Genomic DNA, 15,927 nt, shown 5'->3' on the forward strand with positions numbered 1-15,927 from the left:
GTTGATTATAGATGTCATTTTTCTTGTAGGGAGGTCATCAAATTGGTAAGCTAGATCAACTAAAGCATATTTATAGTAGTAGGTGTTATGTTCAGGGCAAATTTTGCCACCATATCCTGTGATCAGAACCCTATCCCACCCCACGGGGTGAGAATCTGATACCTCTTTGGACAGCTTGCACCTGTTTAAGCGTACCAAATGAAGGATATCAACTTTTGGAATGTCGTCAAGTAAACTACTTTCCTGTACATTTGCTTTATCATTCAGCTGATCGTAAGTGATAATGGGTAAGGGTTGAAGGAAGCTGCTGAAAGCATCATAGTCTACCATAAATTTTAAAATCTTTATATTTTTTAAATAATGAATAAACCCATTTTGTTAATTTTATTTTTAATTGAATTTCCATGTGGACATTTTATGCCTAGTCTCTTATTATTATTATTTTTTTTTTCACAAGAAAACTAGAGGACAAATTAAAATTTAGAAAAATAATTAATTTTGTTTTTCAAGGTATAAGAAATTAAAATTTTGAAAGAGAAACTTCCTCATATGTGGGGTATGAGGCCCGAAGCAACATAGTTAATGCCATCCCGAGCCCCCGTTTGTCTTTTTCAGGATGGCCGAGAGAGCGACGCCGGTGGCCGCTGTTGGGACCTCGTTGCCTTGGATGATGTCCAAGGAAGGGGAGATATAGGTTGTTGGATCGATTGTTTTCCATTCTTGCTGTGGACTGAAGATCAATGCTCGCAGAGATTTGAGCGAATGGATTAGTGGGGAAGTGTAACCGTCATCCGGGGAAGGAAGAAGATGGGAATTGGGGTCTTGGTTTAGAGGGAGTACGGTGAGGACTGAACCCTTCAGCCGTTCAGCCTTGAAGTTCGCAAGAACCCTTCAAACTAAAATAGTATTTCCCGAACTATTATGGAAAAACTACGAATGTTCAGTCGAGCAGTTTCATAACAGTTTGGGAAATACTATTTTAGTTTGAAGGGTTCTTGCGAACTGCACAGCTGAACGGCCGTAGAAGACGAATGGCAGTTTCTTGAAAGCATAATAGTATTTATCAAGGCCCATGAAAGCATAATCGCCTTCTTAAACACTTGGCCTTCGTTAAATCCCTATTCAATCTCATCAAATCTAAATAAGGACAGTAGAGATTAATCGATTCATCGGGATTTGGGACCGGACTGGAAAGGATTTCAATATGATATGAGGAAGAGATGATCGAGCTCAGGAACCCTACGTGCTTTGGAAGTGACGTAAAAGGGTTGGTTTTCCATCCAAGGCACAACTCTGGAGATCACCCATAGCTCATAGCTTAGTAAGAGAAGAGTGCAAACAATCTCATTGCCAGTTTGTCTTGATTCCGTTGATGATAAGAAGAAAAATAGAACTATTTAAGTTGCATCTTAAGTTACTCACCTGGGTGCAAGGCCCGTCGCACCTCCGCCTTAGCTTCAAAGCACCCTTTTCCACCTTCCATCAAGCATTCAATGTCGATGATAACCAGCGTTGCACGATTAACCACTCACTCTATTGGAACAAATGGAGATGGTAACAAACAAAACGAATTGATTAACTAACCCTTGGCACACAAGGGGGTTGATTTTTCATCATCCAAAGAAAGACAAAAATGACTAAAATTAATGAGTTCTCGCGTGTTAACAATGGGGGTTAAATGGAAGAGCTCTGTTGCAATGGGGTTAAACGGTCATGGTATGGAGCAGACGATGCCAACCAACCATACTGGAATAGGCCTAAAATAGTATTTCCCAAACTGTTCTGAAACTGCATGGCTGAAGATTCGTAGTTTTTCCATAACAGTTTGGAACATACTCTTTTAGTTTGAAGGGTTCTTGCGAACTGCACGGCTGAACGAGAAGACGGGTCTTCTTCAAAAGCTAAATGAAGGAAACAAAATGTTGAAATTTGTCTATAACTGTTAAAACCTTTCGTGAATTTTGAAAACCGTTCCTGTGATCTTCTCTCTTTCTTTCTTCAAATCATTCAAAACAATGACAATTGCAAGGAATTCCAAGCATCAACAAGACGAGCCAAAAGACGATAGCTCTTCCCCACGCGCGCCATGGAAAACGACGAACAATCCGAAACAACTGAGAGACCTGGGATTTGCATGCATGCTCAACACGGAAGTAGGTGCCGTCCTCGCCGTACTCCGTCGAAACCAAGACCCCAATTCCCATATGCTTCCTTCCTCGGACGACGGTTACGCTTCCCCACTAATCCATTCTCTCAAATCTCTGCGAGCATTGATCTTCAGTCCGCAGCAAGAATGGAAAACAATCGATCCAACAACCTATATCTCCCCTTTCTTGGACATCATCCAAGGCGACGAGGTCCCAGCGGCGGCCACCGGCGTCGCTCTCTCGGCCCTCCTTAAAATACTTAAGATCGAGATATTCGACGAAAAGACACCAGGGGCTCGGGATGGCATTAACTGTCTTGTTTCGGGGCTCATCCTTTGTCGTTTGGAGAAGACCAACCCCGCTCTTGAGGATGCGGTGATGATGAGGATATTGCAGGTCCTCGTGGCAGTCATGAAGAACCCTGCTTCAGTTCTTTTGACTGATCAGGCTGTCTGCACGGTGGTCAGTACTTGCTTTAACATAGTTCAGCAATCGGCAAGCAGAGGGGATTTACTCCAGAGAAATGCAAGACACACCATGCACGAATTGATACAGGTTCCTATTCATTTCTATAGTTGTTTATAGATGAGTACCTTCTGATCATTAGACTTGAACAATGAGCAAATGAACCGCACAGGTGATATTTGCACGGTTGCCACAAGTTGAAGCTTCACAAGGAGATGGTTCGGACTTCGATATAGACGACGGGGATACAGTTTCAGGTTATGGGGTTCGTTCCATGGTTTATTTATTCCAATTTTTATGTTCTTTACTGAATGTGGTTGAAGTGGTGTACGGAGAAGGGGTGACTTTGAGCACAGACGAAGATATTCAGCTCTTTGCATTGATATTGATCAATTCTGCTATAGAATTGGGAGGACAGGAGATTGGGAAGCATCCAAAACTTATGAGGATGATCGAGGACGATTTCTTTCATCATTTAATTCATTACGGAATGTGTTCAAGCCCGCTTGTCCTGTCCATGATTTGCAGTACTGTTCTTAATCTCTATGTTTTTCTACGCAGGTAAAGATTGATGAGGGAAAATACTCATCTTTTGTTTCTCCTTCTTCTCCTCTCTTCTTTGGGTCCAAGAAATTGATGAGGCTTCTGAAGAATTTGCAATCGTTTGCATTTCAGGCACCTTCGGCTTCAACTCGAAGCTTTTTTCACCTTTGTTCTGTTCAAAGTTGCGGCCAATTTCAATGCACCTCAACTTCAGGATGTTGCAATTGAAGGGATAATTAACTTTTGCAAACAACCTAATTTCACAATCGAAGCTTTCGTGAACTACGACTGTGACCCCATCTGCAGAAACATCTTTGAGGATATCATGAAGTTGCTCTGTAAAACTGCTTTCCCAATGAGCAGCCCTTTATCTTATATGCAGGTTCAAGCATTTGAAGGCTTGGTTGCCGTTGTTTATAACCTCGCCGATAACATGAACATGGAGAAACAGATGGACTTTGGTGTCCCCCGAATTGAGCTCACTGAATACAGGCCTTTCTGGGTTGAGAAATGCAACAATTTTGAAGATGTAGATACTTGGGTGGAGTTTATGAGAACAAGAAAGCTTCAAAAGAGGAAGATAATGATTGCTGCAAACCACTTCAACAGGGATGAGAAGAAGGCTACGGATTTCTTGAAAATTTCCCATATCCTTCCCGATCCTCCAGATGCCAAAACCCTCGCTCACTTCTACCGTTATGCACCAGGGTTGGATAAGAACAAGATCGGTGATTTTGTGGGCGACCCAGACGAGTTCAACATCCAGGTACTCAAAGAGTACTCTGAGACGTTTGATTTTTCTGGGGTGATTCTCGATACTGCTTTGAGAACTTACCTTGAAACTTTTAGGCTCCCCGGAGAAGCCCAAAAGATACAGAGAATCCTTGAAGTGTTCTCAGAGAGATTCTATGAGCAACAGTCGTCAGAGATATTTGTCTGCAAAGATGCAGTCTTCATCTTATGTTATTCCCTCATTATGCTCAACACTGACCAACACAACCCACAGGTAAAGAAGAAGATGACCGAGGAAGAGTTTATAAAAAACAACAGAGCAATAAATGAGGGAAAAGATCTTCCCAGGGATTACCTCTCTGAACTCTTCCAGTCCATATCAAACAATGCTATCACCATCTTCGGTCAGAGTGGCGCAGTGGTGGACATGAATCCAAAGAGGTGGACGGATTTAATCAAAAGATCCAACCATATTGAGCCTTTCATGTTATGCAACTTTGAGCCTCGCATCTGTAGAGAGATGTTTGCTGTAATCTCTGGGCCTACAATTGCTTCGCTCTCTGCGGTTTTTGAACACGCTGATGAAGATGAAATCCTACAGGAATGCGTGGAAGGGCTAATATCAGTCGCTCGGATCACTCGACATGGATTGGGAGATATTCTCGATGAGCTACTCGCTTGCTTGAGCAAGTTCACCACGCTGCAGAACCCCTACGCCACAGCAGAAGAGACTGTTTTCACTTTTGGTAATGATTTAAAGCCAAGAATGGCGACTCTTTCTATGTTTTCCATTGCCAACCAGTTTGGGGATGCCATAAGAGGGGGATGGAGAAATATAATAGATTGTTTGCTTAAGCTCAAGAGGTTAAAGCTAATGCCACAGTCAGTACTTGACCCTGATTCTGCTTCTGCCACTTGTAATGATTTGACGCATTCACATTCAGAATCAGGTATTATCTTTCCCTCTCTCGATTCTGCGTTCACTTCTAGCCACCAGATCTCCACCATAATGTCCCGGTTCTCACAGTTTCTATCGCTGGATAGTATGGAAGATTCCTTGGCCGGGAACGACTTCGAACATAATTTGAAAATTATTGAGCAATGCAGGATTAGAAACATCTTTACTGAGAGTTATAATTTTCCCGGTGAATGTTTGCAAACCTTAGTGAGAGCCCTAATCTTTGCAGCAACATGTAAATCGCAAAAGATCAGTACCGTAACAGAAGAAGAAGAAACTGTCGAGTTTTGTTGGGAGCTTATCTATATTATTGGTTCGACAAACATTCACAGGTTGCCAACATTTTGGCCTAGTTTAAATGAACACCTTACAGTAGTCGCCCAATTTCCCATCTTCCCTTCTCCATTCCCCGGAAAGGCCATGGATGCCCTCCTCAAGATCTGTTCGAAACTGTTTTGTTCGAGTTCGTGTGATAAAGTCTCCGAGGAGCTCATCTTAAAGTCCATAAACTTGGTAGGGAAGATGGATAAAGATGTTTTAGATAATTGTCTTCAAACTATAACTGAAACAATAACCAAGACTCTCAGAGAATACCCCCAAAACATCCAGACCCCATTGGGATGGAAGATTCTTATTCTCTTCCTGACAAAAACAGCATGTGTCCAAGAAACCACCTTCGATCAAGGTGTTGAAGCTCTCATCTCGTTATTATCAAATGAGAACAACTTGAACAAAATGAACTATGCCAACATCATCGGTTGCGCAATTGGGTTTGCTGCACACAAGATCTGCCCGTCAGAGGTGAGCATCAAGATACTAGACCTAATGGCTGAATCTGTAAATGTATTGATCCACTGGTACCGGACCGGATACTCCGACCCTGGGAGCAATGCTAGCAACATGAGCAGCTCCTCCACTGAAGACTGGTCCAAAGCAAATACGATCCATTACCCGCTGACCATGTTTTTGAACGTAGCAGATGCATTCAGAAGGATTTGCTTAGCCAGCCGAGAGGAAATAACAAGAAACCACTCGATATCTGCTCTACAGAGGATTTTTGTTATGGGTGAAGAACTGGGTTTTACTGATACCTCATGTATGTCATGTTTCAATTCTGTGCTCTTCGCGATGGTCGATGATTTGCAAGAAAAAATGGCGGAATGTTCAGAGAGGTCCAAGTCCGAGAAGGAGATGTTAATTGTGACGTTCGGTATGGAAGGGACACTGATCTTGGCAATAAAGCTCATGACGGAGGTCTTTATACAATTTCTGAGACCTCTTACGGAGGCACCTGGGTTTCGACAGTTCTGGCAGGTGAAACTGTTGCGAAGAATGAATTCATACATGACAGTTGATTTGGGGTACGAGACAAGATTGCGGGAATCGGTTCCTGGACTGTTGAAGAAGATGATCACTGTGATGAAAGAGAAAAATGTCTTGGTGCAGAGGGAAGGGGATGATCTATGGGAAACCACTTGCATGCAAATTCAATGGATAGCCCCTTCTATTAAGGAAGAGTTATTTCCTGAAGATTAGTCTCATAGTTGCACTCTTGTCACTACACTGTTCATCCCATACTGTAGAAGACTACTCTTATTAAAATACAATTCTTTAGAGGAATATAAGTCAATATAAATTGTCATTGAGAAGCCAAAACTATAAGAAATCTGTCCATAACTAATCCCAATTCTATTTTCTTTTTATTTCTCTTTTATTTCCCTTCACTTTCTATGTTCCAAACACAGCTCAAGTCTAATTTCATTTCCTACACATACGAGGCAATGAAAACTGGATGGAAGGAGGTTATGCAAGACTCAGGGATGATCAACAGGTTAGCACGTAAACTTCACAGAAGCCAACAATATATATTATATGCAGTAAGTCAAGGTTCAGAAAAATTTACGAAGCCATAATATATCAAAAACTGGAAAAGAAGTAAAGAACGACCAGATCCTTGAGGACTCCAAATCGTATACAGAAGCAACTCGACCATCAACTAAAAGCAAACAACTAGAACTAGACTAAGATATGTGGCAGATTGGACATAGTATTTTACTTGAACATAAAGCTACAAAACTCCTGTGTCTGGATCTGATCTACTAGCTAAACGGAGCTCATGTAGCTCATTCAATATCCACTCCTCACCAGTATGACCACCCAAGACTAAAACTCTGGTCCCGCCAACAACACAAGTACTGTGGCCCCATGCAAACTTTGGTGGCCGCCCTGGCACGTTAAGGATCCTCCATGTCGGTTTCTCCTCTGATGGATCCAAGAGGAAGAGCGGGGAAGGAGAATGCAAGCCTGCTATGGATCCACCAAAAATGATAATTCTTCCACAAGGCATGCTTACAGCTACATGGTCAAGTCTGGGAGGTGGAGCGGTCTCTCTTTGACTCCCAACACCTGGATATGCATTACACCCCAATTGCCTCCATTGTGGGTCATCATCTTCCAAATCGATTGTATAAGCATCACAAGATCTCAACCGTAATGGTCCACTCTTTGCCAACCCACCAAACATCAGAATCTTCGTTTTTTTGTAAACTGACAAAGTATGTCCCAATCGTGAAGGTGGAGTCCATGAGCTTGGTATTTCCCTCCACATCGGTCTCTCCATAGAAAAATCTAGCAGAAAAGTATCACTCAGAAGTACACCAGCATCAGTACACCCACCTGAGACAACCAACTTTGACCCATCAACAGTGCATGAGCTATGCCAAGACCGAGGAAGGGGAGGGCTAACACCAGTAACTTCCTTCCATGCAGGCTGCCTTGCATCCAAGTCCAATACAAAGACATCATTCAACAATCCTTGCCTTCCACACCCACCAAATACTACTAACCATGACCCATTAATGCATGACAGAGTGTGCCCCCAGCGCCCAGGAGGTGATGAAGTTACTTTCACTCTACTCCATTCAGGATGGGCAGCATCCAGATTTAGAACAAATGTATCATCCATTGGTTGCATGTTAATCCCCTCACCTCCAAATAAAACAAGCCTATTTCCAACAGCACATGCACTAAAGTTACAACGTGAAGGCTCTACTGCACCCCCAACTGTGAGTTTTTTCCAAGTAGCTGCTTCAAGAGTTGTCAGCTCACGAGCTACTCTGCCCCAACCTAATTGCTTCGTCATTAAATCCAAAGTACCGGTCACTTCTATACCCCATGCATTTTGGCATACCATTTTCCTCAAGTGCTCATTTTTTGTCAACTGGCGAAGCCTTCTGCAGACAGACCCAATAGATGCCACATCTCTAGGTGTCAAGTGGGACAATATATTATGAGCCAAGACTTCATCCGAAAGCTGAAGCATCCCACAAATATTTTGATTTCGGCTGCGAAAAATTTGTTCACAAGTGGGGGGATCTCCACTTGAATGCTCATATCGCTGATATGAAGTCTGTTTAAAGACGGGATAAGATACACGGTTCAGATCAAGTTTTGTTTCGGTGAATAGTTGAATACCTAGAACGTGAGTTACGATGCCATCATCCCCATGTATGGGAGTGAGGCGAAGCCTGTTCATCAAGGGTGTACCATCTTTTCGGAAGTTGAGAAGCTCGCCTTGGAACTCTATTCCTTCCTCAAGAGACCTCCGGATCTCAGAAACAACGACAGGATCCACTAAGGGGTGACGTCTTTGTGCACGCGGGTCCCGAAACTGCAAGAATCGACTGAAAAAAGAGTTCTGCTATAAGTGACTCCAACTGTAGGTTGGTGGAAACACATGAAAAATGCATCAATTGTAATGAACAATCTACAGAAGAATGTATAACATTTGAATAAACATATAAATCTATACAGGAATGTTTAACATTGCAATAAACAAGGAATGCGGAAGAAAGACACCTAATTGGAGAATTATGATCTATAAATTCACAAGGAAATGTTCTTGGACTGACACTTCGAAGAGCCATGAAAAAATCATCATGTTCAAGTAGTGCAATCAATGATGAAGTACATGTTTATAAAGGAGCCATGGTTAGTTTGCTACAGTTTTCAATCATCTACATGAAAAGTCATATACTTGATTTATCCAACCACAAAAAAATACTTAATATGATTGATAAACATATTTGATGGACAAAGGAAGATAGTTCAAGAAGGACACTCGTAGCACATTACACAAAAATGATCCTCCACAATGTTTCCGAGTAAACTGTGCATACCAACAAATTTTGCTCGCAGTATAAGTGACACAGGATCCACCAATTGATATTCTCTGGGACTTTCAGTGCAATAAATATTTCTTTAAAGAATTATCGTTTCAAACTAAAAAAATTCGTACAGAAAGCTACATAAAGAAGACAAGGACTGCAACTTGCTCATCTAGCTGGCCAAGCTACTTTTCGGATCACAAACCATGAACTTTACAGATGAAGAAATGACTTTAGTCCATTTTTTTCTGCATTTTTTGCCTTTTTGAGTGAAGAACAAAAGAAACTTCAACAGAAACCTATATGATATCGGATGCCATTAGATGCAAAACATAAAAATAGGCATCATTTAATGTAAAAAATGTTTTACCAAAAAAGTTCTCATACATCATTTTCCTTCGCTACCAACGAAAGTCCGATAAATTATATATATATATAAAAAAGGTAACGCATATGCACTAGAAACATCCTCCAGGCGAAATTCCTCAAATTCGGAAAAATTTCCCTGATTCCATTAAGCAGTTCAAAAGTTAACGATTGACCGACTAGGCATTGACACCTCCAACAAACGAATCAGCAACCTTATTCTAGGTCGACAAGACCCAAAACTAATGAAGTACAATAAAATGAACTAAACTGAAGCAGCAAAACATGCTCTGCAATTTGATAAGGAAAACATTTACCAATTCCTGCCAAGGACTTCATCTGCTCGGTATCCAGTGAAAATCTCGAACACGGTATTGACATAAATAATGGGGAAATCGGGTTCGAGAGCATCAGAGACAACAAAAGCCGTCGGGGTCATGGGATAGAAGAATATGCCGGGCTTCGCATAAAGCTCGGCCTGCTGTTCGTCCTCCTTTATAGCTCCTCTGGCGCACTTTAACCGCTTGCCATTATCGTATGTCTCTGCTTCGGCGTCCATGGCGGTCTCCCTCTCCTATCGAGTTGGAGGACATCGTTTCCATAACGTCGTCCACAGCTTTACATAAGTGCACGGTGGGAGGTCGACAAGACTAGAAAATACCACCTCTTTCTCGTCGAATTACGATAGTGCTCCTGAGTTTAATGTATTAAGATATCTATTATAATTAAAATTAATAAACATAATTAAATAATATGATGATATTTAGCTCATAGTAAATAATTAAACCAAGTTTTCATATATAAAGTGCCTACAATTCATATTATAGATAATCTTGTTTAATTGATTAAACAAAAAGAATTTTACTCTATTCTTGATAATAATCAAACATTTACAAATATAAAATAGGTGGCACTATTCGTGATTTCAAGATCAAGAAAGGGTAAAAATGAAACTTTCCACGTGTCACGGAGATATTTTCCTCGCATAAATATCTAGGAGCCTCGTTGCAGAGATCGAGTGCCACGCGACACGCATCGCGGATATTTTGTCTCCCTTCGCGTCTTCCGCCGATCCCCGCCAAAAACTGACACTTTTATAATATTCTCCCCTCGTAACCGTTCCCATCGATAAAATATCTTCATGACACGTGGCTTGAACTGAGTGTAGGGACTGCAAGTGCGGGCCCACATGCTTTTCATCCATCAATTCCGACGGGATGAGTGCGAGGAAGTTTAATCCAGCTGCCAATAGAGTGTTTCTCTAGGGCCCACCGATCAAGAGAGGCGGAGTAAGGGGATTTCACCTGTGTCATCCATTATCCAACTTCCTAAGGGGATTCTCATTATCGTTAAAGCTTCGAAACTTCCCCGGATCCGTTTACGAGCGTTCTTCCGGCGAGAGCAGTTACAAAATCGATCGACAGAATCAAAGGGGCCTTCAACCATGCGAATTGAGAAAGACTGACACGAGAAGCTTTTAAAGCTCGTCTTCTCTAGTCACAGTACAATCTTAGCCTCTCTGTTTTTTTTGTGCTGCTTTTCTCTGTTTATTTGTGATTTGCGTCTTGCGATTAATAAAAATAGACCCGAAGAGAGACGACAACTGGGTCTAGGGTCTATCCATTTGTATTTGTCGGTTAAACTAGTCGACCGAAGTGACCCAGTAAGACCGCTCGGATGCTATGACCGGAGGAGCGGCGGCCACGTTGGTTTCCACCGACCTTTAGCATCACCCTTTTTTAATAAAATTATATTATTTAAAATAATACCTTTTATTTTTATTGAAAGATTGTACGATAAGAAAACCACGTATCCAAAATATATCCCAATATGGATCCAAACCCCATAAAACCAATGAAGACCCAAAAATGTATAGAATATGATTCAAGACTTATAGACTAAGGAGAAGGCCCATAAACCCGCATACAAGGACGATAGGATATTAAATAAAGAGTTATTTAATAAAAATAATATTAATATAATTAATTTAAAATTTTAAAGTTAAAATTTTAAATTTTAAATTCAAAGATATTATTATAATACAATAATTTTAATAATCTATAAATAAAGTTTCAAAAAACGAATTAGAAAAATCAAGTCTATAACTTTTCTTCCTCTAATTTTCTCCCAAAGTTCTCTCTCTCTTTTCTCCGTGACTTAAATTTATTGAGTTCTGAAAATCAAACTTGTCGTATGGTTTTTCTGATTCAAAAAACCCATATATTTTTTATTTATTTGTTATATTTTTTTTTTTCTTGTTATTTCATCTGCAAGAAACTACTCCGGGAAGGTTGTGGGTTAGAGAGTAGTCACTCCGCATTGGTATTCTGTTCAGTGATTTGATCTCTGCTCCAAACAGAGCCCTGATATTACCGCTCTCCGAGAGATTTTTGTAAAAAAAATTTCCTCTCACTGTCTCTTTGGAAACTCCTCTGGCTGGCATACGTCTTACTGATCTCCTAACCATAAGACTGTATCGTCGTCTTCTCCAGAATCCCAAAAAAAATATTTTGAACCAGCTGAGTCCGCTCTGTTCGGCGTTGGGGAGGAAGACGATGATTTTTCCGAATTAAATTGCCAAATTAGGTGCTGCCTTGCCGTTATGCCGAGGTTATGTTTATGCCAAAGTTCCGATCTGCCGAGGAAATGTAGCCGAAAATCTCTCTGTGATAGATATTTAAAACTCACTGTCTGGAAAGTTGCTGCTCTGTTCGGTCGTGGGGGAAGACGACCCGCCGTTGCCGAAGAAAAAGAAGAAGTTGGCCACCGATCCTGCCGAATTATCATCGACAGCCATCCGTTGGCAAGCCGAAAGTAACTCGGCCAAATTGACGGGATTTCCTTCCGTCATTACGTTGCTATCCATTCTTTTCTAGTTTACGAAGTTGTTCGGTGCCATGGGAAAGAAGGAATGAGTTGCCTTTTCTGGACGATGATCCCATTGTGGTTTAAGGAGTTTCTGTCTGGAAAGTTTCCTCCCGAAGAGCTCTGGTTTTCCAAGCTTTGTTTCTGCCGAGAGTTCTGCAACTTCAGGAGAAGGCATTGTTGTCTTATTCACGTTTCCTAAGTCAATAAACTAGAATTAAATTCGCGCCAAGCCGGCCAGCGCCTGCCAAGCAACTCGGACCGGGTCGAGAGCAACTCAGCAAACCGTTGTTATGTTCCTCACCGAGTCAACTCGGACCCAGACCGAGTCAGCCTGACTCGGGCCACTTATTTTCTATCTCCATATAAGTTCTTAAGTTTTATAGATATTTTGGTGTGACTCAGTAAAATTTTTCTCTGGCTGGATTATTATTTTTGAGGAATTAACAGATTATTCCTTGGTCAGCATATTATTTGGTACATATATGTGCATTGGATTATTTCATGAGTTATTTTACAAAGATTATTTTGGTTCGTGTTAAATGGGCCCAAACCCATTTCAACTGATGCTATTATGTATTTTTTGATGAGATATTATTATTAAATAAGAGGTAGCCTCATACTATTATTTATCTGTCCTCGTAAAAAATATAAAAAATATTTGTGGTTAGGAGTTTATGATGGAGGAACTTAATACCCCGTAAAAATATAAAAAATATTTGTGGTTGGTAGTACATAACGGAGGACCTTAATTCCCTGTCAAAAATATTTGTGGTTGGGAGTCCATGACGGAGGACCTTAATTCCCTGTCAAAAATATAAAAAATATTTGTGGTAGGGAGTTCATGACAGAGGAACTTAATACCCCGTAAAAAATATAAAAAATATTTGTGGTTGGGAGTCCATAATGGAAGAACTTAATACCTCGTAAAGAATATCAAAATTATTTGTGATTGGGAGTCCATGATGGATTAACTTAAAACCCCATAAAAAATTTTAAGAAATATGTGCAATTAGAAGTCTATGATGGATGAACTTATTATTATATTTATGTTATTTTCCCTATTAATATCATATATTACTCTACTACCCGAGAGTCGTTGTCCTGTGGAGGGACACGGTGGTGGAGGTGACACTTCAAAGCAATGTCGATAAACACTCTACTTACAGAAGACGGAGTGTGCCCTATATCCAACATGAGTTAAGACTGGAGTATGCCTCATGAACGAGAGCACCAACATGAGGGGGAGTGTTAGAAGATGAAGACATATTGGAAGATGTGCCATTTTATATAAAAAAAATATTTTATACATCATTTGCCGCAAGCTGTGAGTTCGTGTTGTTCTCTCACCCCAACTTGAGGAAGAAGTGTTGGAAGATAGGGCCCAAACCTACACGACCAAGGAAGACCTACATATCCAAGTGTGTTAAAAGATGGGTCAAAACCCATAAAACCAAAGAATACCCATGCATCCAAGAGATATAGAAAACGGGCTCAAGACCCACAGATCAAGGAGAAGGCCCATATACCACATATAATGATGATAAGATGATAAATAAAGGGTCATCTTATAGAGATAAGATTGATGTAATTAAGTTACAGTTCTAGAGATAAAACCTAAACCCTAAGTTCAGAGGTATTATTGTAATACATTAATTTTATAAATCTATAAATAAAACTTTAGAGGGAGGGTTAGGAAAATCAAGCCCATAACCCTTATTCCTCCAGTTTTCTCCCAACGGGTTTCTCGTAATTCATGAATCAAGTCCATAAGTCCTGAAAATCAATAATTTTATTATATTTACAACAATATCATTACTTCTATTTTATAGTTAAATTAATAAAAATATATTTTTTTCTCAAATAAACTTCAAGACAAATAAATGAGATAATAAATAAAATTCAAAATATAAAAAAATCAATTTACAAGTCATTCTATTCAAATTGGAGGGTTAAATTGAAAATGGAGTTAATAAATTGGATGGTCAATTTCATCAGAAAAAAACCAAAAAATTAAAGCGAGAGAAGGAGATGAGAACCTTCTTTCAAAGTAGAGATTCTATATAACCATAGATTTTTCTTGAAAGAACCGAAGCCTTGTTTGAACAATGGCAGCGATGCAGTGAAACTCTCTCTTTTGTCTGCTTCTCCTATTCTACACAGAACAGAATCGTTGATCTGCGTACTGGGGCGTTTCTCTAAGTTGTCAAGAGTCAAGAATCAAGACACGGGACCGAATCGCAGGAGCGTCCCTGGGGGCTGGGTGAAGCAGAGCAGTGTGTGTTGCCTAAAATGTCAAGACATGGAAGCGAAGCGCTGCTATTGCAAAGTTTGCTGAGTTCCCCTCCTCCCTCGCCCTCTGCTCATTGTATGCTCGACGAAACTGTCTTCGCTTCGCCTCTAATCTTGATTTTCAGAGAAGTCGACGGGCTGCCCTGATTGCAGTTTCGAGTAGGTGACCTTTTAAATTCCAAGGGAATGATTCAAATATTCAAGTGACATTGGATAAGCGGATTCTTTTGCTGTGGGGATGAGTTTTTTAATCGACGCGACAGAGATACTGTAAGCTTTTAATATATTGACAAAGGGAGAAAAAAATAATCTAATCAATCTTTCATTATTCTGACGACGATGGGAACCGGAGTTACGCATGATGCTTTTGGAAGACAGTAGAGAATTGGAGATCTGAGTATATATATTTAGAGGAGAAGCTCGGGGTGAAGTTTCGTACCCAGAGCCGCAGAGCAGTTCTGACTTCTCAATTTTGATTTCTGAATTCTGTTGGAGAAATTATTATGGCCTGATTCTGAAATCTGTGTTCGATAGAGTTCATTTTAACTGTTGAAATAAGGAAATCAGTCTGATCAAAGTTTTTGTTCTATGAAGAATTCTGTAGAGCAATCTCCCCTTATACAAAAGGGAGTGCCTGCCCTCTCTTACCAAATTGAAGAGACGAGAAGTGAAACCCCCAATGCTGCACTTATTGCCCTCCTCTCCTCTCTCTTACACATGATATAAAGCTAAAAACACCCATCCCAAATGGGAATAAAACGGTCTTGTCTTGTCTTATCTTATCTTATCTTATCTTGTCTTATCTTATCTTATCTTAATCTTATTTATTATTTTCATATTAAAACGATTTTATCTAAAAATTATGAAAAATCTAAGGCTATGTTTAGAGATTATCTTAAGGCTTGATTCTTTTGAAACCTCACGCAGGCGGCACGGTCACAAGATCACGATCAGGGGCCTGATCGGGCTGCGCTGACCCGGTGATTCCGGGTCCATCTTCTTACCCCCGTTCTTGTGGGGTCTGCGCACCCGTCGCTATCATGCATACGTCTAAACGAGGTATCATGTCAACGGACCCAGTTGTTGTCCTGTCTCTTTCACCGCTGATCTAATCCGAACCCTATATTTCATGTGGTTCACGTGCTTCTTCATGGCCCCACTTATAGTACTCAAAATGTCCAATGCTCCGCGGTATCGTGAGATATAGTGAAGCTTTGGCGTAAAGCCGCTGCGAATAGGAAAGGGATTATGAGAATAGCCCGGGTTGGGTTGACAACCCATCTTTCTTAAATACTCATATATATAAATATTACGGATTTCTCCTATAATCCCATTGTCAGAGATAAGCCGAGATGAATTTAAGTGGCTATTATAAAAATGATAGAAAATGAGT

At 40.5% G+C, this 15,927-nt stretch overlaps 2 protein-coding genes across 2 annotated transcripts; one reads left to right on the forward strand and one right to left on the reverse strand.

Annotated features, from left to right (window-relative positions):
* Positions 1 to 2,015: 2,015 nt before the first annotated feature.
* LOC137958604 (ARF guanine-nucleotide exchange factor GNL2-like) lies at positions 2,016 to 6,381 on the forward strand. The gene is made up of 3 exons (XM_068805670.1): positions 2,016 to 2,702; positions 2,785 to 3,173; positions 3,288 to 6,381. Exons 1-3 carry the CDS (start codon positions 2,016 to 2,018, stop codon positions 6,379 to 6,381), a joined length of 4,170 nt encoding a protein of 1,389 aa, XP_068661771.1.
* Positions 6,382 to 6,690: 309 nt separating this feature from the next.
* LOC137958926 (adagio protein 3-like) lies at positions 6,691 to 9,957 on the reverse strand. Its single transcript, XM_068806140.1, has 2 exons — positions 9,695 to 9,957; positions 6,691 to 8,528 (listed from the first exon to the last, which is right to left on the reverse strand). Exons 1-2 carry the CDS (start codon positions 9,934 to 9,936, stop codon positions 6,914 to 6,916), a joined length of 1,857 nt encoding a protein of 618 aa, XP_068662241.1. The 5' UTR covers positions 9,937 to 9,957; the 3' UTR covers positions 6,691 to 6,913.
* Positions 9,958 to 15,927: the final 5,970 nt, after the last annotated feature.

Source organism: Aristolochia californica, unplaced genomic scaffold (genome assembly GCF_029961685.1).
Source record: "Aristolochia californica isolate CCGP_79_NKW_82.1479 unplaced genomic scaffold, dmAriCali1.0.hap1 SCAF_3, whole genome shotgun sequence".
Classification (NCBI taxonomy): domain Eukaryota; kingdom Viridiplantae; phylum Streptophyta; class Magnoliopsida; order Piperales; family Aristolochiaceae; genus Aristolochia; species Aristolochia californica.